This window comes from Oncorhynchus mykiss, chromosome 11 (assembly GCF_013265735.2).
Source record: "Oncorhynchus mykiss isolate Arlee chromosome 11, USDA_OmykA_1.1, whole genome shotgun sequence".
Taxonomy (NCBI): Eukaryota; Metazoa; Chordata; class Actinopteri; order Salmoniformes; family Salmonidae; genus Oncorhynchus; species Oncorhynchus mykiss.
This window is the reverse complement of record NC_048575.1, coordinates 64474830-64497784: the sequence shown is the minus strand read 5'-3', so window position 1 is coordinate 64497784 and position 22955 is coordinate 64474830. Positions and strand designations below refer to the sequence as shown.

At 43.2% G+C, this 22955-nt stretch overlaps 1 protein-coding gene across 12 annotated transcripts; it reads right to left on the bottom strand.

Moving 5' to 3' along the window:
- Positions 1-27: 27 nt before the first annotated feature.
- On the bottom strand, positions 28-21462 carry LOC110536228 (golgin subfamily A member 3). Of its 12 annotated transcripts, none has more exons than XM_036936109.1 (27): positions 21183-21462; positions 21015-21055; positions 17370-17451; positions 16061-17100; positions 14167-14509; positions 13073-13366; positions 11453-11565; positions 10437-11176; positions 10050-10158; positions 9534-9840; positions 9179-9381; positions 8955-9092; positions 8605-8766; positions 8032-8400; positions 7847-7924; positions 7469-7732; positions 7188-7282; positions 6774-6990; positions 6431-6574; positions 5922-6119; positions 5639-5755; positions 5287-5426; positions 4915-5047; positions 4567-4689; positions 4251-4415; positions 2635-2792; positions 28-2268 (listed from the first exon to the last, which is right to left on the bottom strand). In XM_036936109.1, the coding sequence occupies exons 5-27, from the start codon at positions 14339-14341 to the stop codon at positions 2073-2075; spliced, it is 4638 nt and encodes a 1545-aa protein (XP_036792004.1). In that variant the 5' UTR covers positions 14342-14509; positions 16061-17100; positions 17370-17451; positions 21015-21055; positions 21183-21462; the 3' UTR covers positions 28-2072. The 12 variants fall into 12 exon arrangements, with proteins under 12 accessions (XP_036792004.1, XP_036792008.1, XP_036792005.1 ...); XM_036936113.1 differs by having other exon boundaries at positions 17370-17448; XM_036936110.1 differs by having other exon boundaries at positions 21215-21462.
- Positions 21463-22955: the final 1493 nt, after the last annotated feature.

Genomic DNA, 22955 nt, shown 5'->3' with positions numbered 1-22955 from the left:
AATGTTAGGAAATTAACAGACAATTGATGAATAGTGCAACTTTATGAGAAATACAATATCTCCCAATATACATTTTATATATTGAACAGCAAATACAGCAAGGTTTATGTACAGAACTAATTTATCCCTGCTCCATGTACCAAGCAAGGTTATGTATTCAAATATATAGATAACAGTGAAAGGTAGCTTGGAAGATAGTCAATGTTGGATTCACCAAGTCAACTAAGTTTGAACAGATTGTTACAAACCCTTCTTCAAAAACACAGTATGGAGCGCCATTAGTTATTACCAGTAAACTGAACACAGCTTTCCCTTCGACTAAAGGTTTTCCCTTCGCAGATATGTAATAAGCATGTTATTACAGTGTGGTTAAAAATAGTCAATTTACTTTGACTGGCAAGATACAGGTTGTCTGGACATGAGTCTAACGGCATACAAAACTTCAGTTACATTACAACTGCATGTGCTGTAGTTTATGATGTCCATTGCGGTCTACATTTGGACTTTCAACAGTTGTCAGTTTGAATAAATATGCTTTGCAAGTTGCATATATCATTCTCAAATGTTTTTGCTCATCACACTATTAGATAATGATCAAAGTAATTCAATTATAGGAAAAAGTAGAGAAAATTAAGTCTATTATATTAACCTCTGCAAAGAATAAAACAGTTTTCCTGGAGAGCAAATCAACCTCAAAAGGAATTAAACAAGCAATTGCAGGGTGGGCATTCTGTAAATATGAAACCATAGTAACAAAAGGTAATACATTTGAGTGCATCTCACTCATAGAAGTAGTAACATTGTGTAATAGTTTACACCTTCCCCTCCCTCAAAGTCAGTTACAGTAAGTTCTCTCTCCTTAATTGTGCAACATCAGTTGAGACTACCCAAATATTTAACATTAAACCATTCAGTTTGGAACTGCAAGCAGCTTAATCATACACCATAACCTACATTACATCTTGCACACCCACTTTCAACAGAAATAATGATACGTTCATTCATAACATTTAGTCCTTTAACAGCATACAAAATACTCCTCATTAAGGCTTTGCCATACACATTACTACAGTCCAAGCCAGCCAGTTAATTCTTCACAACTATGTATGAAATTGGGAGTTTAAGTTTCCACAAAGTTGCAGAGCCCACAATATGTTGATAGCAAGCTTTAAAAAAGAACAAGCAATTAAAAACCGAAAAGATTGATGTCAATGAAATTAACAAATGTGAGGCGTACTAAAAAGGAGAATGGTTTTGATTCACCACAAACAGTTTGAAAGCCATATGGGCATTTGACCAGATGATTCCCTGAATCCCAAACCAACCCCTAGCCTACAACCTGAGAAACTTGTGTAGATCAGAGGGGGAATAGGTGGAATATGGTTATTGCTTCACCGTGCCTTCCTATAGGCCTAGTAAACATTTTGCCATATTGTTAACACTTATCCAATCAGATTTACAGGATTGTCTAAGTTGAGGGACTAAGGGTCGATTTGGATTTCAACGTAAGTTTATGGAATGAGTGGCTCCTCTCATTCGCAGGCACAGAGGAATGGAAGAACAGTAAGAGGGACTACAGTATGCTTCTAACAGTATGCTTATCCATTTCTGCAGGCTTTAAAACGGTCTCACTTATCTTACCGGAGCATGAGAAAGTATATCAAAAGTACCGGTATGCGTAAACAAATTTCTAGCTACAATAATTAAACCGGGGTATTGGTGAATTTGTATTGTTTAAAAGATACTTGAGAATAGGCCTTACTTGGTGTCTATGACTTCAAAACAAAAGACTGGTGGAATCCTCTAACAATGTAGTTGTCGCTGTCATTTAAGATTCAATATCGTCATTCCTGAATTGTAAATAAATAAATATGACAGCCATAACAAAAATAGACAAAGTCCAAATTAAAGCTATGGTATAGGTAGGTATAAATTACTTTATCCAACCACTGTCTGTGCTGATAATAATGCCAAATGTTGGCAGCAATTGATAAGAAATGGAGAAAAAAAAGAAGAAAAGTGCCCTTGTGGATAAAACTCCACTCTGTGCGTCTGCCTGAGAAAGTGCTGCATTACGATGGCTGTGCCTCCTCCTCCGCTCCTCCGTTACGGTCCACCTGGTTTAGAGTGGGAGATGTTATGGAGTCATTCTCCAGCGGCACCCCCAGTCGAGTCAATTCCTCCTCTGCGTTAGTCCATGACGTCATGGACTCGTGCACGGTGACTGTGTGCTCCTCCATTTGTTTCTGAAGGTTGTCCATCTCATGCCTGCATGAAACACACAACATTCACTTTAGTGGACTGGCATTTGATTCCTAATAGATCATTATATTACACCATCCACATGTGAGAAAAATACCTTTAGAGTAAAGGATTTCATGCATACATTCCTATTATTTGTCTTTCATTATGGTCATCACAAAACACACAAGCTATTTTGAGTAACATGAGCTTTTTGTTTTTTTGAGTAATATGATCCATTCTCAGTTTACAACCGTTATAAATGGTGCAGTGAAATGCTTCTGCGCTAGCTCCCTCAACATTGCAGTACAATAACTAATAATAATCAAAAGTCCAATAAAACAGGTTTTCCATTCCCAGAAGTTAAAGGAAGACATGATGGTGAGTTCTTACTTGAGCTGGCGCAGACAGTTGTGTAGGTTATTGAGGGGCTCCTTGTTGACGGAGGCAGAGGGCTTGAGCAACTCATCCAGCAGGGAGGCAGGCACAGGGCAGTCTGGGATCTTCACCGGGGTCACTGGATTTGATGGGTTCGATGGCTCCATCCTCTGCTGCTCAATGTGGAATACAGCACAAAAAGAAAACTCAGCATACTGTGATAAGAGTGTCTTCAGAAAGTATTAAAATCCCTCTGCTTTCTCAAAATGTTGCGCTGTGCTATAGCCTGAACTACAAATGCAATTGAGTCACTGGCCTACACACAATACCCCATAATGTCAAAGGGGAATTATGTTTTTAGAAATGTTTACAAATTAATAAAAAAACAAAAAGCTGAAATGTCTTGAGTTAATAAGTATTCAACCCTTTGTTATGGCAAGCCTAAATAAGTTAAAGAGTAAACATTTGCTTAACAAGTAAAATAAGTTTCATGGACTCACTCTGTGTGCAGCAATAGTGTTTAACATGATTTTTAAATGACTACCTCATCTCTGTACCCCACACATACAATTCATTATCTGTAAGGTCCCTCATTCGAGCAGTGAATTTCAAACACAGATTCAACCACAAAGACTCGCGATGGGCACCCATTAGAAGATGGGTAAAAATGTGATAAAAAGCAGACACTGAATATCCCTTGGAGCATGGTGAAGTTATTAATTACACTTCACCAATACAATACACCCAGTCACTAAAGATACAGGAGTCCATCCTAACTCAATTATCGGAGAGGAAGGAAACCCCTCAGGGATTTCACCACGAGGCCAATGTTGACTTTATAAACCGTTAGTTTAATGACTGTGAAAGGAGAAAACTGAGGATGGATCAACATCATTGTAGTTACTCCACAATACTAACCTACCCCTTTATCAACCCACATACCCATGTTACACTTTGATATTCTGCGTCTTCTCAAAGCCATGAAGGCGCTGGATGAGTTGTATGTTCCATCTACCCTTTCTCCATTTAAAGCTGCAATATGTAACTTTTTGGTAGACCCTTTGAAAGCAAGTCTAAGAAGCGGTTGATCTGTTCTATGTGCACTATTTCTACACTTCCCGGTCTCAGTTTAGTTTTGAGTCTTACTTTCGGTTTTGTACACCAGCTTCAAACACAATAATTTGGGTTATTGAAAATATATTTCACAGCAGTTTGTAAGGTACAATGATTCTCTACACTATGCATTGCTTATTTTGTCAAACTGAAATTAGGCAAACTATTAGAATTTTAGCAACCAGTAAATGGCACAGAGATTTCTGCATATTGCACCTTTAACACACCAACAATATTGAAATAACATTACTACCACAGGAGGTTGGTGGAACCTTAATTTGGGAGGATGGGCTTGTGGTAATGGCTGGAGCAGAAAAGGTGGAATGGTATCAAATACATCAAACACATGGTTTGATGCCATTACAGTCGCTCCATTCCAGCCATTATTAAGAGCGGTCCTCCCCTCAGCAGAATTCACTGATTACTACTGACGTAAAAATAAAACAGCGCCACACCTAACCCTGTTCTTCCTACTCAGTTTCGGCCAAGTAGAAACATTTCAGTCCCAGGTAACTTACCTTTCGGAGGCGGTTCTGTTTGAGGTCCAGTTTGAGCTGCTGGTTCTGCAGCAGAACAGTCTTCATGCTGTTCCTCAGCTCCCCCACCTTGGCCTGCAGCATGAACTTATCCTTTCTGGTGCTGCTCAGTTCCTCCTGCACAGACTCCAGCTCCACCTTAATGCTCTAGAATGCAGAGCAAGGCAAAGTCAGGTACACAATGGCAACACAATGAACAATGACAGAGTTAAGGTGATCGTAAAGTATGCTTCTGTGGCTTAGATCTGTGGCGCTAGCCAGCTCTGTCCTCCTCAGTACACTGGTTGTGTGTGTGTACCTGTAGAGCTGTCTGCAGGCTGTCCAGCTCGCTCTGGCTGCACTGCTCCACCAGTTCCAGCTGCTGTCTCTGGGCCTCGATCTCCCTCTGCCTCTGCTCCACCTCCCACTTCAAATCCTCAACCTGGAGGAGAATATAGTCAAGTCAGTGACCGATGTCTCTTTCAACAAACAACTTCCTTATTCAAGGTCCTGGGTTGTGTTCAGTAGGGCACACCATTTCAAAACAGAAATGTGCGTTCTTATTGCAAAAGTTCAGGCAGTACCTCCCCGTTTCAAACATTTCCTCCCTACTAAACAGGACCATGGTTGTGTCTATTGCGTAACGTTGTGTGGTATAGTTAGCTACCTCCTGGTTGGTGAGGGGCTGCTTGCTAAGCTGTTCATCCAGCTGTTTCTGGAGGATCTGGAGCTGGGAGTGGGCCTCTGATAGCTCCTCCTGGAACCTGGACACCTCCTGAGAGTGTTTCTCATCCTGAGCCCTATGGAGGGGAAGGAAAGGATGTTAAGGTGAAACAGGGTTAAAATCAAGGAGAGACATAAGATAAAAACTAAAAGATAACTTGGAGCTAGACAGGGTTATTACTTAAAATACAAGGACCGAGCATGCCCCAATGATTCCATCAACTAATAAGGCTAATCAAAATCTTCTCTTAATCTGTTAAACACCGCATCATTCCAGGCCTTATTCATTAACTATAAACTGCAAATTGAGACTCACTGTAGTTTGTGTGCCTCGCTGTGCAGGGCTTTGACCAGCTCTTCTTTGGCCTGCAGGTCCTTCTTGATCTCACACAGCTCCAGCATGGCTGCCCTGTAATGCCGCCTGTTGTGGGCAGCCTCTGCCTTAGCTGCTGCCACCTAGTGGACATAACACACATTTACAGTCAGTCTCCAAAGGCTTCATTGAGTGCATTACAGTATGCTACAATGTGGTAATGTTATGACTATGTTGTGGCGGTGCCAGTCTGCCACCTTCACTTCAGGGGCTTGTATGTGTATAATGTGTTACAATGTGTTAATGACGACAGATAATGACTATGTTGTGGCTGGGTCGGGTTAGGTGTCTTTACCTGCTCTTTCAGGTCCTTGACTTTGGCTTTTTCTTTCTCCAAGGCGACCTGTAGTGTCTGGACCAGCTGTTTCATCTGCTGGTCTTCCTCCTCTTTGCGTTTTAGTACAGCTTGCACCTGTGGAGAAGGGCAAGGAAGAGAAAAAAAACAATCAGTTCGTTAGCTTTTTAAATCAAAAAGAGCAACCACTGACTCAAAATGGTGTTACTTTACCCACATGGGTAAAGCTATTTAATTGATCAGTGATCGAAGTAACTGAGAATGTAAGATTGAAGCCTTTCACCTGGAGGTTGAGCTGGACCAGGTCGGCCTCTCTCTTGGCCAGGGCAGTCTCTAGAATATTGGTATGCTCCCGCAGTGCATTATGGGACTGCCCTAGTCCCGTCAACTTCCCTTTCTCATGCTCCAGCTCCAGGGATAATTTCTTGTTGGCGTCTTCCAGTCGTCTAATCCTCCTCTTGAAGCATCGCGCCTCCTGCAGCTATGGATAAACAAGATAGACGATTTTACAATCAAGGTATCTAAGAAGCACAAGAACCATTGGATGAGAGTAATTTTCAGAGGGGTTGGGATAGTAAAACACACATTTCTGTTGGACATTTGTGGACAATGGACAATAAAGTCATCTTCTCTTCTCTTAATTGTCATTTGCCAGAGTCTCTCACATCATCGGGCTGGTGGTGTACTTATAGCCTGATTAAACTAGACAATGTAAAGCAATGGTGAAACGTAGCAAAATCGGTTTCGATGCCAGGATAGTGTATTTAGTTGTCATCGCCCAGACTGTCCCACCTCATCTTCTAGCTCCATTACTTTCTCCTGTAACTCTTCCAGCTCAGTGCTGGTGAGGGAGATGACCTCCTGAAGCTCCTTCTCCAGCATGGCCTTGCTGTGGCACACAGCCTGGTGTTCACTCTGCAGAGCCTCAATCTTATCCTGGAACAAGGAAGAGGTTTAGATCAGCATTCAAACATCACAGTTGACTACGGTTGTGCTGTAATCTGTTATTAGTATGGCCACAAGTTTTTCCTGACCACATGATCTGACCAGAAACAAACTCTGGACCCTAGTTCCTGGTTGTCATGTGATCAGGAAAAACTCTGGGTCCTGATTATGAGGTTAGTACTGAATGTACCTGCAGGGCCTGGTTGTTGCCGCCGTCTGAGACCTGGGCCTTGAGTTTGACCAGCTCTGCCTCGGTGGTCTCCTTGTCGGCCAGAGCCTCTTGGAGCCTGCGACTCAGGATGCCCACTGCGTTCTCATAGGCCTTGTGCTTGGCCTTCATATCCTTCTGCGCGCTGGTCAAATCTGTCCCCAGCCGCTTCATTCTCACCTTCTGCTCTGAGATGGCCCTGAGAGAGGAAAATAAAACAATTAGACACATTAGTGCACATCTAAACCAATCTGGATAAAATTGATTATCCTGTCTGAGTAAGAGAGTTTCTTATGCCATTTACACAGATTCATAGTAAATCTGTTTGGGTCAGTACTATGGGAACCAAGCTAGTTACAGAAGTCTGTCTGGCTGTAGAAATGTTGTGTGTCTCACTTCCTGGCTTCAGACTGCATCAGGTCCACCTGTTTCTTCAGGCCCTCATTCTCCTCCGTCACCGCTGCTAGCTGGCTCTGGTCAAACTGCAAGGACTGTGGAGGGACATCAAACACAGACAATGATTATTATCAAATGCCTATCAAATATAGAGTACTGCATTTTTAAAAGAAAGACAAGGTAAGGCAATGGGATGTCATGCAAGTACTGTCATGAGAGTAATGCAAAGAAAAACCAAGAGCTACTAGAATGTCGGGCTTGTGTAGGACGGGGTCATGAACCTGTATCTGAGACTCCAGCTGATCCCTCTCGGTCTGCACAGACTGCAGGTGGTTCTCCAGGCTGTTCATTTGCTGCTGGACCCGGACCACTTCCGTCTGCAGCCGGCTCTGCTCCAGCTCAGCTTTCTGTTTCTCCCCATGGGCCTCTAGCAGCTCCTGCTTCAGTCCCTTCACCTCTGATACCAGACGCTTCTTAGTTGACTTCAGCTCGCTGATGAGCTGCTCTTTGGAGCTGGCATCCCGCCGATATGCCTCCACCATCACCTGATGGGTGAGAAATGGGAAGAGGTGTGAAGAGACGAGTCCTGTGTGTGAATGTGCATGTGTACACACAATCCTTCAAAAACAAAGGGTTACAGGATAGGGAGTGACAAGCACCTTTTGCTGCATGAACTGCTCTTTCAATTTCTGAGCTTGTTTCTTCAGGGTGCCATTATCCTGCTGCAGAGATCCAATCTAAAAAGAAAATGGCGTTCACTTTCTACTTAAGCGCAAACATGTTGCTCAACAGCCATAGAAGAGTGGGATTAGACCCTCTGGCTCCATGGTGGGTTGTTTCTTACCTGTGAGGATTTGACTTGGACCTCCTGCCTGAGCTGATCAAGGACATCTGAGGCCACCAGCACCTCCTCCCCCAGCCTCTCCGCCCCCTCGTCCAGCTGACTTTTATCAGCTCTGGCCACCTGGAGGGCCACCTCCAGCACGATCTTCTCATTCTGCAGGTACTGGATGTTCTCATCCTTGGCGTTGGTCTCTGTCTGCAGCTCTGCCAGTGTAGCCTCCAGCTCGAGGTAGCGGGCCTCCAGCTGGTTGATGGACTGCTCTTTGGTGTGAAGGCTCTCCTGAGTGGCTGTCAGCTGTCTCATCAGCTCCAGATGCTCCTTCTGGAGGGCCTCCAGCTGCAGGTCCTTCTGGGATAGGGTCACCTTCATCTGTGGAGGACACAGAGAGTGGTTACATGAGGCAACTGTTGCTCTCAAATAGCAAAACATTGACTTTCTCTCAACGTATTGGACTTTGTTTTTGTCTCACTCCTGATATTTTTGTAGATGTGTGCAAAACCCCTTCGTTTCATTGATTTTAAACAACTTCCCCTGAGTGGCAAATTACCTTAATTTGAACAATTCATGATTTACCTGCTCTAGTTCTCTCTCCAGAGAGCTGGCGGTGTTGGCCAGCTTCTGTAAGTGCTCTCGCTCCTCCTCAAACTCGTCCAGTTTGTGCTGAAGGTCGTCCTCCACCATGCTCTTGGCATCCTGTATCTGCTGATAGGCAGCTTCCTGGGTCATCATGTCAGCCTAGGGCCAGAGGGAGGGGAGAGGTCAGAGAACACACTGCTTAATAACCTCAATTCTAACGCTGCATCTTTTCTTTTGTCAGTAAATCTTTTACTTTTTTTCAGTCAAATTAATCAACAAACCATAACACAATATAAACACCAATCACACAACCTGTCGTATTTTCATAATTTTAAAAGGGGACAGACCTCAATACTCTGCAGCTGTACAGCAATGCGCTCCTTCTCTTTGATTGAGCGATGCTGGGTTTGTGTCAGCTGGTGGGACAGAGTCACGTTCTCCAGCTTCAGGTGCTCCAAGGCACCAATCTGGGTCATCTGCCCAGCCTGGAAAAAAACAAGTCAACTCCCTAACACATCAACTCCGTAACATGTCAACTCAGTAGAAGCAAGATACAGACAGACAACCTTACCTGCATGTTGGCCATTTCGCCCTGGAGTCGGACCCGAGCCTCCTGGGCCAGCGCTAGCTGCTGCTGGTACCACTGGCGGACCTGCTGCAGCGAGATGATCTCTGCCTGGGAGGTCTTCAACCTGCTCTGCAGGGTGGTGCGCTCTAGCTGGACCTGCTGGAGCTGAGTCTGGAGACCACCCATCTGCTGACGCAACTCCTGAACTGAAGGAGACCACCACCATAAGAAATAATTCACAAAATTTGACAAATGTATTGCAATCATAAATACCCCAATATTGTATTAGTATTGCTGTGAGGAGATGCTGATGTGAAAGTATGTTGCCCATACTAGGCTATCCATCCATCCAACTCACCAGCGTTATCCCTGGAGGTCACATTCTGCTGCATCTCTTCTACCTTCCCCATGAGTCTCTGGTATTGCTCCTCAGCCACCTGCAGGTCGTTGCCCAGCGAGGCCAGGCCAGCGTTCTTGCTCTCCAGGTTGCCCTGCAGCTCCACCATGGCCCTCTCCAGCTGGAAGCAGCTCTGGCGCAGGGTGGACACTTCCTTGTTGAGGGAGCTCTGCTTCTCTTGGCTGGCATGGGACTGCTCCACCTGGGCCTGCAGCTGGGCATTGACTGTAGCCAGCTTGGCCTGGAGCTCAGTCTTCTCTTTCAGAGCCTGGAGAGGATACGGGGAAAGAGGGTGAGGGAGTGATCTCCAGTATTCCCAATGGCTTGTGCAGGGAGGGATTGTAGGGTGTTAGCCTAGCTATTCCAGTGAAAGTAAGTAAGTCTCAACATGTGGTAAGTTGAGTGGTAATTACCTTAGCTGATCCTATGTTAAGAGTATAAGCCATCATAGACACACCCCGTGTGTTAGTTAGTTACCTGGTTGGCCTCAGAAGACAGAGACTCTAGCTGGCCCTCCAGTCTCATCTTCTCCTTCAGAACCTGGAGCATTTCGTCATGTCCCATCACGGAGCTCTCCAATGACACACTACAGGAAATTAACCAATTGAGCAGGAAACAATAAATTGTCCAATTGTGTGCTACTGGAACATTCAAGCAAATTCCACCAATTAAATTGTAAATTATTACTGGAAAGTAATGCTGATTCATCGTATAATAGCAGTGTCCAAAAGCTGACTATCGTCCTTGTTTATTTAACTTGAGTATGCAACAGCAATGTGCTTATGTTATTTACTAGTACTACCCCAGTCAGTCTATGTGTTGCTATGTGCTATTACAGAAGAGCTGTGTGCTGGTCAGGTGTACCTGCTGGAGAAGCTGTCCCTGCGGCTGCGTGGTCCCCCGGTCCCCTCCCTGTCCTGCTCCAGCAGGTGCTGTTCATCGCTGGCAGCCTGCAGCACCTCCTGCAGTGATGGGAAGTTGCCCATGGCCTCCGGAATGATCTCCCTGCCCTCCACCATGTAGTTCCCTCCTCTCTGCCTGTCCACTGCTTCAGCCAGCATGCCATAGGTCCCAGTGCCCCCGGTGGAGGTGGACGCGCTGCTGTAGGTAGAGCTGTCATCCCCATCTCCACCAGGCCGCGACCCCATACCTGACTCGCTGCCGGCATCCATTTCCGAGGTGTTGTCCTGGAGAGACATTGATGACCCCAGCAGGGCCTCCAAAGAGGTCATCTCCACGGAGCCAATCATGCTGATCTCGGACAGGGTGGATACAGAGCTCAGGTTGGACCCCAGGGAGCCCATGGAGGAGTCTTCAGACGTTCTGACCCCACCACCATCACTAGTGCCCCCTGCTGGCTCGAGGGTCTTGTAATCGGCCAGTGAGTGGATCTTGCTGGGGCGGGGTGATCGTGACTTTCTTTCCTTGGCTGGTGGAATGCCCAGGCTGCCCAGCTTAGGGCCCCGGGGGACGCTGGTTCGCAGGAAGGAGTACTCGGTGGTCATGGAGGTGGTGCTGGCCCGGGGAAGAACCTCTGGGTGCATCATGAGGTCTGGGTCCAGAGTGCTGAACCCACTGCGGCTCTTTGGGGTGGAGCGGTAGGACTGGAAGAGGAGAGAGAGGTGGCGTGAGAATGAGCAGAAGGCGTAATCTACTTCAGCCCAACATTCAGGACTTCAAAAACCAGGCCATTCAACTGAGACTAATAGAGGATCATTTTTATAGGTGGTGGATAGCAACAAAGCTAGGCATTATAGCCTGCCATGCAAAAAATAATAGGGAGAACACTTCTGCTTTAAATTAAACTCTGTGCAGCTTGTAACTGACAGCTTTATCCTGATGAATGTATGCCTGGTGACTGATGCTGTTCACACACTCACCGTCTCCTTGTGCCTTTGCACTCTGTAATGTTTGAGCTGCTCCTCCAGCCGTCGGCGAGCATCATGGCGGATCTTCTCCTCATTCTCCATCTCCAGTGATGGCTCTTTGTCAGCTACAGGAAGAGCAGGTTTAACATAAGAAATAGAAGGCCCTCACTACACCCCTATACAACACAGAATAGGTTAACAATACCTAGGACATTGTCATACAAGCAAACAATTCATTTTAAAAGGAAACCCCAACTACGTGTGCTAACACTACTTCGTCCCTACAGTTCAGAGCCATTTTAAAATTTGAAACGAGAGTGCTTGTATGACATTGTTATCCATCCACCATGGTTAAGAGTGAAGCTGCATGCAACCCAGTCCTAACAATGCCATATGAGTCAGACTCAATCCATTTATTAGTCAGTCCACTCCAAGATCTTATTTTCAGGTTAGTAAAGTTTGACACAAAATAGTATCCAAACAGATTGTTTTTGGCTTGCGTGGTTAGTGAGTTTACAGACAGCAGGTGATATTCCTGATTGATGATTCTCTGACTGCAATTGGCCAGGTGTGCTGATGATCAACCATGAGGTGTCAGTCAGTCAGTGCAACTTAGAAGTTAGCATGAGGACTTCCTGATTGCAGCATCATTTAAAGCAGAATGCACTATGAATGGAACAGAAAATGACACTATAAAATAGTTTTTTAACCCTTTTTTCTCCCCAATTTTGTGGTATCCAATTGGTAGTAGTTACAGTCTTGTCTCATCGCTGCAACTCCCGTACGGAATCGAGAGAGGCGAAGGTCGAGAGCCATGCGTCCGCCAAAACACAACCAAACTAAGCCGCACTGCTTCTTGACACAATGCACATCCAACCCGGAAGCCAGCCGCACCAATGTGTCGGAGGAAACACCGTACACCTGGCGACCTGGTCAGTGTGCACTGCGCCCGGCCCACCACAGGAGTCGCTACTGCGCGATGAGACATGGATATCCCTACCGGTCAAACCCTCCCTAACCCAGACGACGCTGGGCCAATTGGGCGCCGCCCCATGGGCCTCCCGGTCGCGGCCGGCTGCGACAGAGCCTGGGCTCGAACCCAGAATCTCTGGTGGCACAGCCTTAGACCACTGCGCCACCCGGGAGGCCGACACTATAAAATAGTTAATGTGACACTGTAAACATTCTATGTGGGAGTGGTTAGCCTTTCACATTCAACAAAAAGCTTGAGATAAAACAAGCTGTATTCTGTTACGTAACGAATAAACTTAAAGAATAAAAAATACTTTGCATATCCTGGTATCTGTAAGCCTAGACCATCATCCAAAACAACATTCACAACAAACCACACAAGTAAAGGATTAGTTCAAATACAGCCACTAAGTTCCCAACAAAATCTCCAAGACCCAAATCAAGAAATTAAATGGCCACGGGTTTGAACAAAGTAAGCGGCTAAAACCACAAAAGCACATTTCCACTGGATCCCTCTCTTAACTGGAGCGTAGTAAGCACAGGCAAGGAAATTAAAAATGGGATGGGGAACTAAATAAGTCAGCCTCTGAAGCAACATCCCAGAGCAATAGGTGGTTAATAGGGGGCACTCACTGCAAGTACAGGTTACAGTATGCTTACACAATTCAGTCTCCTGCATAGGCATACTCAGTCTGAGTGACTGCAATGCGTCACCCTTGTGAGCAGGGCCCTCAGCACTAGCTCCCTCAGACTTCTCTAGCATGGGTGGTGGGATAGCGGCCACACCTTGGGATGGCTCTTTGGACTGGGGGCTGACAGGTGGGCTGGTGCCCTGGGCAGCAGGGGGCGACGGAGGCGGCAGGGGGCCATTTAGACAGCCGTCCCCTCCTGCGCCTGGCCGCGGGCCCTCTGCCACTCGTTCTCCATTTGGCACCACGTCTGCCTTAACAAAACCTGCAATGAGGGAGGGAGGGGGGGCAGTAAAGTCTTTAGTTTCCGGCATACATCCATCCAGTTTTGCATTTCACAACACAATGAGGGTGGATTGTGATATACTTGAGGTTTTTAAAAAAAAGGACTAGGAGGCGAGGCTCTTTTGAATTACTTAAAGTCTATTGTGGCTTTCACGGGTAACCGGTCAATCAAGCTTTATCAAGCCAGAATAACAGTTTGATACTATGCATTTTGTCATTTTTATTGAAGGCGAGATGTGTAGGAATAACAAAGGCATGCTAATATGCCTTAGTGCAGTTGAGGTGACTATGAAGTGAGTGGCATGTGGGTCAGTTATGAGGCAAGGCTCAGAGCTGTGTCCAGACAATTCTGCAATTGCACACATAATTACAAAGAGCGATACCCTGAGGTGACCTTTTCTCTGGCCGGTCGCACACAAGCATGTCATGCACAGCTTGGAAAGATACTGGCGGAAGACAGAGGAATTCCCTCCATATAAGGAGTTCCTATTACTGCAGATTCCCCACAACAATAACAATATTTTCACAATTATGTCATGTGAAAAAAATACAAACATTCAGTTATGCTTTAAGTTAGTTTAGGGCTCATTTGAAATAAATTGTTCTCTTGGTTGAAGAAGAACACACTCCATTGTTTGATGAGAGGATGAAATTATTAAATCAGTCAGCAGTAGCTCAGAGTCTGACAGCTTGCCTAGAATTACTACATTAAAATACAAAGCAAATCAAATCACATCACTTGAGGGGCAGGCTAGAGCATTTAGTAGGGCAAGAACTCACCATTAAGAACATCCCCTGATGCTGCCGGCTTGTCCAGCCCTCCTTTCTTCAGTAGCTGAGCGTCACTCACCACAGAATCAGCACCACCGTCTTTGGACTGTGGTATCAGGTCTAGTTGATGGATTTCTACATTGGTTGTCTCCATCTCAGCAATGACTGAGTTGTGGTTTTCCATTCACATACAGAATAAAATGACGTTGCACTGGAGCCCATGGAAGGGATATTGTAGTCATAGGGTGTAGCTATAATCCTTTCAAAACCTTTTCATCCCGTTCGTTCAGAGTAAAAGCTTGAATGCAATGCAAGTCAAGCATCCAAGGACACCCCCCAAAAAAGGTCTCACCTGAAAATGTATAACATTAAGGTTTAGTTAGAATGGCAATTATAAAGTATTCAGTCTGATCAACGACAGAGTAATCTAAATGCAAATTTGCCGTAATCTGACAGGATTTTCCACCATGATGGTGTAGTGCGGATGTAGACAAATAAAAAGAAGTGTGGCCTGCATTATTTATTAATACCATTGAAAATGTATTAGGGGTGGGCATTCCGAGTCTTTTCTATGAGCTGGAATCTTTGGCTCAGTTCACCTAAGAGAGCTGTTAATTTGGCTCCCAAACACCTCTTCAGTAATGCTTAGAAATTGACATAAAACCATGAACAATTTGCGAATCTCCAATTTAAAGCCTAAAATGTTGACTACCATTATGTAAGTCAAATGTCAGGTACAATACATTTTTATATGACTTATATTATGAGATGAAAAGTTGTTGGTCATATGCACATCCTTAAAAACGTAGGTGCTGGGCTAATAAAGAAAACTTGTGAAGAACAGTAAGGCCCGCACACTGTTTATGCTCCCAATGCACTGCTTTATTGACAATGCTTCTTTCTTTATACAATTATTAGATGGCCTGCAAAAAAAATGTTTTTACTAAATGTAACACACGGGAAAATAATTGCTTGGACCAGAATGAGGCTCTCCTCACTATACTGTTTTTGCACTGAGGAATGGCCATAAATTATCTGCAGATAATCTCAAAAAGCAATAGTAACAGTATGCAAATGAAGGAGTCAAATGAACGGCTCTTTCACATTCGGTTCACCCAAAAAATTAGCCGTTCATTCGCGAACAACCCATCACTAAAATGTAATAAAGGTCTTTATTTTCAATAGATTTGGTAAAATGTTCTGACCAACTGGGAGAATGTGTTCTGGAAGAACAGCTCCACTAAGCAATGGCTAAAGCTGTCTAGCTAACAAGCTAAGTGGATTTAGTTAACGTTACAAAAAATATAGCTAGCGAAATTCATTGACTAACTATGCCTTTGCAAATTGCAATCAAATAGCTACAAGGCTAATCAGTCTTGTATAAAAACAGATAGCTATTCGGCAGCTTTACCACACATTCATTGCCTTGCTTATTTCCCAACTTGTAGGTAGCCAGCTAACAACACTATTGCTAACTAGCCAACTGCAATGACAGCAGCAGCCTCGACACAGGGTAACTTTAGCTGGGTGGTTAGCTAGTTAGCCAGCTAAACATACATCATATGGCAAGTTGGTTAAGACATGTTAAACACAATATGTCTGAAGATGGCTGGCCTTTAAAAACGTTAGTAACAAGCTAGTTAGTTCGCGGTCTCAACATATCAAGCAAAGACAGCCTAACGTTACGTTTGCTCGTTAGCCATTTAACATTCATTGGCCACATACATAGCTAACACGGGACTATAATTGTTCTACACCCCGATATCACACCAGTTCACGAAGTTTGTGTAATGTATAAATCAATGCAGGTTGTGAAATTATTAAAAGGTTTAATAAATAACCAAAATATTTATTTCTGACATGACAATAGTTGAAATGCACAGAAAATGTTGAGAAAGCCAACCTTTTTCAGACGCCTCTTCGTTTTGCTTCTACGTGGCTAAATGGGTTCCATTATTTTACGTGTCCGACGAGAAACAGGATACTTGACATCGTTTTGTGGATTGATGTCTACTAACACGTATTAAATAATTGTATTTTGCATTTTTATATCTTATTATTTTTTGTAACTGATTATGTATAAATAAGCCTATGCTTGGAAATGACAAACATTCAAAGGTCAAAAATGGCAGACAAGTTGCTGCACGAACTGTTATAATGAACGGACACTCGCCCCTTTGTAATTATCAGAAAAACATTGAATCCCTCTGGCGGTCGTGAATTAAAACTGCGACCTCGTATCAGAAATTCTAGCTACAATATTTGCAGTGTTGTCAGAACTGTAACAAAATGTTTCTGGGAAAAAAACTTTATTTCTGTATCCCCATAAAATAAAAAGGTTGCAGTGTGTATAACTATGCGGATGCTTTACTGTCATGATGTCTAATGCAAAAAGGTATTTGAACATGTAAGATCGTTTATAATTAAATGGTTAAGAACAATTATCACTAAACTAAAATTACACTGATCAAAGATCTAATCAATTGACTATTGCAAATGGTTGAAGGTGTCTAAAATAATCACTAACACCCATTATCGAGTAGCTAATTAGGCACCCAGTTGGAACATGATATACAGCTTGACAAACATGCATATTTTATCAACCAACCGTTGCTCAATAGTATTGTAATACAAAATCCATTTAAAAAAATATATTTCATCATTAAGATTACTTTATTGGTCAATTGCGCCGAAGGTCCAATCAAAATCTGATTTCTGCATTTAACCCAACCGATAGACAGGTGCTGTTGTGTGTGTTTGAAAAGCAAAATAAAAGGAAACATATTTAAGACAAATTAAAATAAAGAGCTTGTCTTGTCTCTTCTCTGACGAGTCACAGCATCTGTGCAGGTAGGTCTACATACAATAAGTGGAAGGCAGCACTGCCCTGTCTTAACAGACTACTGTGCGGTAGACTATGCTGTCATCAGGTGGAGCTGCTGCCTGTTAGAGCGGGGAAACAGACAGACAAGTACTGGTGAAAAAGGACTACGAATTTTGCTATGATGGAATGTATTGTTTGGAAGTTGATAGTGTAAAGAAGTTATAATGGTGATACAGACATGCCATTATGTTTAAACAATCAAACCTTACTTTTATTGCTTCTACTGTATGTAGCTTAATTATTAACACAATGTGTGGCTATGGATAGAATACACAGCTGGATAAGTAACAGTTCACAACAAAGTTAATCTGAACAGCAGCAGCCTTACCCTGGTCTGTACTTTGTCAGGTCATGTTCTTTAGGATGACAGTGCTGCATGTCACATCATCATTGTCAATAAATGGGTCCTGCTGGTAAAAAGACACAACTGGAGGTTAACACCACAACTCCTCTGTGAGACCCAAGCCTAGATCCAAACGATGAAAAACATTAGGCTACACTTCATAAATACTTTTAAATAGGCCTCTGATTACAAAAAAAAAAATCCGTTTTTTTTTGTTGCCATGTACAGTGCCTTGCGAAAGTATTCAGCCCCCTTGAACTTTGCGACCATTTGCCACATTTCAGGCTTCAAACATAAAGATATAAAACTGTATTTTTTTGTGAAGAATCAACAACAAGTGGGACACAATCATGAAGTGGAACAACATTTATTGGATATTTCAAACTTTTTTAACAAATCAAAAACTGAAAAATTGGGCGTGCAAAATTATTCAGCTCCTTTACTTTCAGTGCCGCAAACTCTCCAGAAGTTCAGTGAGGATCTCTGAATGATCCAATGTTGACCTAAATGACTAATGATGATAAATACAATCCACCTGTGTGTAATCAAGTCTCCGTATAAATGCACCTGCACTGTGATAGTCTCAGAGGTCCGTCAAAAGCGCATCATGAAGAACAAGGAACACACCAGGCAGGTCCGAGATACTGTTGTGAAGAAGTTTAAAGCCGGATTTGGATACAAAAAGATTTCCCAAGCTTTAAACATCCCAAGGAGCACTGTGCAAGCGATAATATTGAAATGGAAGGAGTATCAGACCACTGCAAATCTACCAAGACCTGGCCGTCCCTCTAAACTTTCAGCTCATACAAGGAGAAGACTGATCAGAGATGCAGCCAAGAGGCCCATGATCACTCTGGATGAACTGCAGAGATCTACAGCTGAGGCGGGAGACTCTGTCCATAGGACAACAATCAGTCGTATATTGCACAAATCTGGCCTTTATGGAAGAGTGGCAAGAAGAAAGACATTTCTTAAAATATATCCATGAAAAGTGTTGTTTAAAGTTTGCCACAAGCCACCTGGGAGACACACCAAACATGTGGAAGAAGGTGCTCTGGTCAGATGAAACCAAAATTGAACTTTTTGGCAACAATGCAAAACGTTATGTTTGGCGTAAAAGCAACACAGCTGAACACACCATCCCCACTGTCAAACATGGTGGTGGCAGCATCATGGTTTGGGACTGCTTTTCTTCAGCAGGGACAGGGAAGATGGTTAAAATTGATGGGAAGATGGATGGAGCCAAATACAGGACCATTCTGGAAGAAAACCTGATGGAGTCTGCAAAAGACCTGAGACTGGGACGGAGATTTGTCTTCCAACAAGACAATGATCCAAAACATAAAGCAAAATCTACAATGGAATGGTTCAAAAATAAACATATCCAGGTGTTAGAATGGCCAAGTCAAAGTCCTGACCTGAATCCAATCGAGAATCTGTGGAAAGAACTGAAAACTGCTGTTCACAAATGCTCTCCATCCAACCTCACTGAGCTCGAGCTGTTTTGCAAGGAGGAATGGGAAAAAAATTCAGTCTCTCGATGTGCAAAACTGATAGACATACCCCAAGCGACTTACAGCTGTAATCGCAGCAAAAGGTGGCGCTACAATGTATTAACTTACGGGGGCTGAATAATTTTGCACGCCCAATTTTTCAGTTTTTGATTTGTTAAAAAAGTTTGAAATATCCAATAAATGTCATTCCACTTCATGATTGTGTCCCACTTGTTGATTCTTCACAAAAAAATAGTTTTATATCTTTATGTTTGAAGCCTGAAATGTGGCAAAAGGTCGCAAAGTTTAAGGGGGCCGAATACTTTCGCAAGGCACTGTATGTTTAGAAAACTGGGAAGGGATACAAAGTATATTGAAAGTAGGGGATTACAAACAGGTGTGGTTCCGGAGTTAATTAAGCAATTAAAACATCCCATCATGCTTAGGGGCATGTATAATGTACAGTACACTGAGTACACAAAACATTAAGAACTAAGTGGAGAGGTGCAAGTGGTAAGCACCAGATCTCCAGTGCTCCCCCACAGCCCGGTTCGACCTGTGCCTGCACTCTAAAGTGGGCATTCAGCCTGGAGGAGTGGTGCCAAGGCTGCGCAGCAGAGCTCCAGAGCTCCCCCTCATCCAGTGCCTCCTCTATGCACCAGGCCTCCCCAGCCTGGTGGGCCCTGTGGCAGCCCCATGCCGTCTCTGCGTCTCCTCCCTCCAGCAACGCCCTCCAGTCCGGGGCCCGCAACAACGAGGATCCCCAGTCCGGGGTCGGTGGCGAGGGGGAACCGTCACGCCCTGACCTTAGAGCTTTTTATGTCTCTATATTGGTTTGGTCAGGGTGTGATTTGGGTGGGCATTCTATGTTCCTTTTTTATATTTCTTTGTTTTGGCTGGGTATGGTTCTCAATCAGGGACAGCTGACCATCGTTGTCTCTGATTGGGAACCCTACTTAGGTAGCTTTTTCCCCACCTATGTTTTGCAGGTAGTTGTTTTCTGTTTAGTATTCTACACCTGACAGGACTGTTTCGTTTATTCACGTTATTTTTGTTTGTGTTCAATAAAAGTCATGAACACAGCCACGCTGCGCTTTGGTCCGATTCTTCCTCAACAGACGACACCCGTTAAAGAATTCATACCCTCTGAATATTGTATGAAGGCACTCTACCTGCCCATCTTTATCTAAGTAGTGTGAGTCCCAACCGTGGGTCTCAGGGTTAAGCATGAGGCACCAGATCTGTATTCACAAAACCTTATCCTGCTTTGCAACTAACACCAGTGTATACACCCTGATGTGATGCTAGGGGAATTGTGTTTCCATAGCTAGGGTTGACAGTGAGGACTTGTGAAAAGCAGAATCAACAACCTCTGTATAATCAAAACATTTGCTTTGTGAGACGGTGTTAACCGAGAAGTTGTAAACTCATGTTCACATTTAGCCATTGTTTTGCAAATGCCACCAGAAAAGCCCCAGCGGCATGACCTTGGCATCAAGTGAAAGCAGGGCCACTGAGGCCATGGCCTAGTGAGTCCCAGGCCGTGGAAGCACAAAAGGCTAAGGCTTTTTGGTAAAACATTATGGTAAAGCCTGTGTTATTATACCAGGTTTTGATAACATTGAGATATGAATTCTACCACTCAAAGAGTGTACAGTCTCAGGCTACAGAAGAACAGAAAAGCAGATGTTTGTTTGAGTAAGGATATGAAATACTGTAAGTGTAGCACAAAACCACAATGGTCGGCTAAGCTAAAGCCAAGTGATTCTACCGGAAACTTCTGTACCACATGGCTGAAGATGTCAGTTAAGCTTATTCCAGGATGTCACAGAAGGTTTATTATATACTGAAACACAACAAGCTACTTCTGCTCTGCTTTGTCACAGTGCATTTTGAAAAACTGCTATTTTGCTTTTAAACATGACTGTAATATATATTTAATAGGAAGTAAATTATAGACAAAGATAGTGAGTGATGAATTGAATTATGACAGTCATTTTGTTCTGAACGTATGTTCCATTCTCAATATTTTACCTGCAATGCATACTCTTAAGAGATTTGGATGATCATCCAAAACCAGCACCATTGAGTCAATGACTATGAAGAGAACATATTAGAATAACGTAGCATAACTTACCACTGATGTGTTTGTGGGCTGGTCTTTGGCCTTTTCATCCTCTGAAGTAGAGAGAAAGATGTAAATGTTCTCCAATTGTAGTACTTACTGATACTTTAGATCTGAGAAGACAGATGTTTTTCAGAGGATGTGTGCAGAGGTCATTCAATTGTACTTTCATGTATTTACAATTGTGGAGATCATTCAATTATATTGTTTACTCAGTGAAATTGAACATCAGGTTTAAAAACAATAGTAAAAGAAAGACTTAACATTCTAAACATCTAAGCGACAAAAGCACCAGCTATCACCACTGCCAACATGCCCAGAGTGTAACACTCGTCGTGGGGTGGAAGAGGAGGACCAATGCGCAGCGTGGTAAGTGTCCATATTGTTTTAATAAGAATACTGAACAAAAACGACAACACTAACAGTCCTGAACGGTGAAGAAAAACACAGAACAGAAAATAATCACCCACAAAACACAGGTGGGAAAGGCTACCTAAGTAGGATTCTCAATCAGAGACAACGAACGACACCTGCCTCTGATTGAGAACCATACCAGGCCAAACACAAAACCACAACATAGAAAAAAGAACATAGACAACTCACCCAACTCACGCCCTGAACATAATAAAACAAAGACATAACAAAAGAACTAAGGTCAGAACGTGACACAGAGGAATGAATAGGTCTCTCGGGGTTATGGGACTGTTGAAGGAGAGACACGTTTAAACTGTAAACTACAGTCCATGAAATATCACAGATAAATGGATGATTAAAATTATCACAATATTTTATTGTTTATACAGTTGTGATAAATTGGAGATAAATCTGTTTATGTTCAGAATAAACAACATAAGAATAAAGCTACTTATTACTGGATATGCACAGATATATTCTAGTCAGGAGGAAGGTATACTGAAAATAACAAAATACAAGATGAATTTTTGTTAATATCTGAAAATGAAATTAATAGGCTATATTTATTTTAATAACTACTACTGTAATCAATTTGGCATGAGTGGGTCTAAGTGAGAAATAAAGCTAAACGAGTGGTAACCTCTGGTAGTCAATCTCAACGCTCCCTTCAGCTTCTTGAGTTTGAAGGGTCTGTGTTTGGAGGGGCAGATGGTTGTTGAGTGGTTGGAGTTTGTCCTGTTTTGTGGGATAAAAATAATTGCATTATTCATTGACCAGTGTTCCAGGAAGACACAGGATCAACTGAATATACATGAAAATAACAATAAGTATCCATGACCCATATGTTTTATATAACATAAAGACAAAGTAAATGTAACTTGACAGTAAAGGATTGTTCTGCACTCATTGGTGCTAGTGGTGGGAAAATCTGGGTTGTTGTTTGTGGATGGACTGTGATGTGAACAGGCATCTTCAGGTTTCCCACACTACACCAGTACCAGACAGTATTTCTTATCTTCAGTCCACTCATGATCACAAATAAGAAATTTGTTTTGGTGGAATCCTTGATATGTTGTAATTTCACTAATGTTCCATCTAAAGTCCCAGAATTCCACTTCACACAAGAGCCACCTTTCCTGCACCACTTCGGTTCGGGCGCAGTGCTCTCTGACATGGTCGTCAGGTGTACGGTGTTTCCTCTGACACATTGGTGCGGCTGGCTTCTGGATTTAATGGGCATTGTGTCAAGAAGCTGTGCGGTTTGGCTTGGTTGGGTTGTGTTGTGTTTCGGAGTACGCACGGCTCTCAACCGTTGCCTCTCCCAAGTCCGTACGGGAGTTGCAGCGATGAGAAAGACTGTAACAAGAAATTGGGGAGAAAAAGGGGTAAAAAAAACAACAACAAAAAACATGTCAGATCTTCAACGTTATATCCACATTGAAATGGTGTGTTGTGCCCGTTGGGATGTTTCACTATGTTGATAAAAACATGTTATGAAATCTTGTTTGCTAAAAGGCTCGAGAAACATAATACAGACTC

Excerpts from the sequence above, each read along its gene's own strand:
- LOC110536228 (XM_036936109.1), bottom strand. The coding sequence starts at position 14,341 with ATGGAAAACCACAACTCAGTCATTGCTGAGATGGAGACAACCAATGTA. Across the intron at positions 11,177-11,452 it reads TGCAAAGGCACAAGGAGACG|TCCTACCGCTCCACCCCAAA; the intron begins GTGAGTGTGTGA and ends CTCCTCTTCCAG. Across the intron at positions 6,991-7,187 it reads ATGCAGTCTGAAGCCAGGAA|GGCCATCTCAGAGCAGAAGG; the intron begins GTGAGACACACA and ends TTCCTCTCTCAG.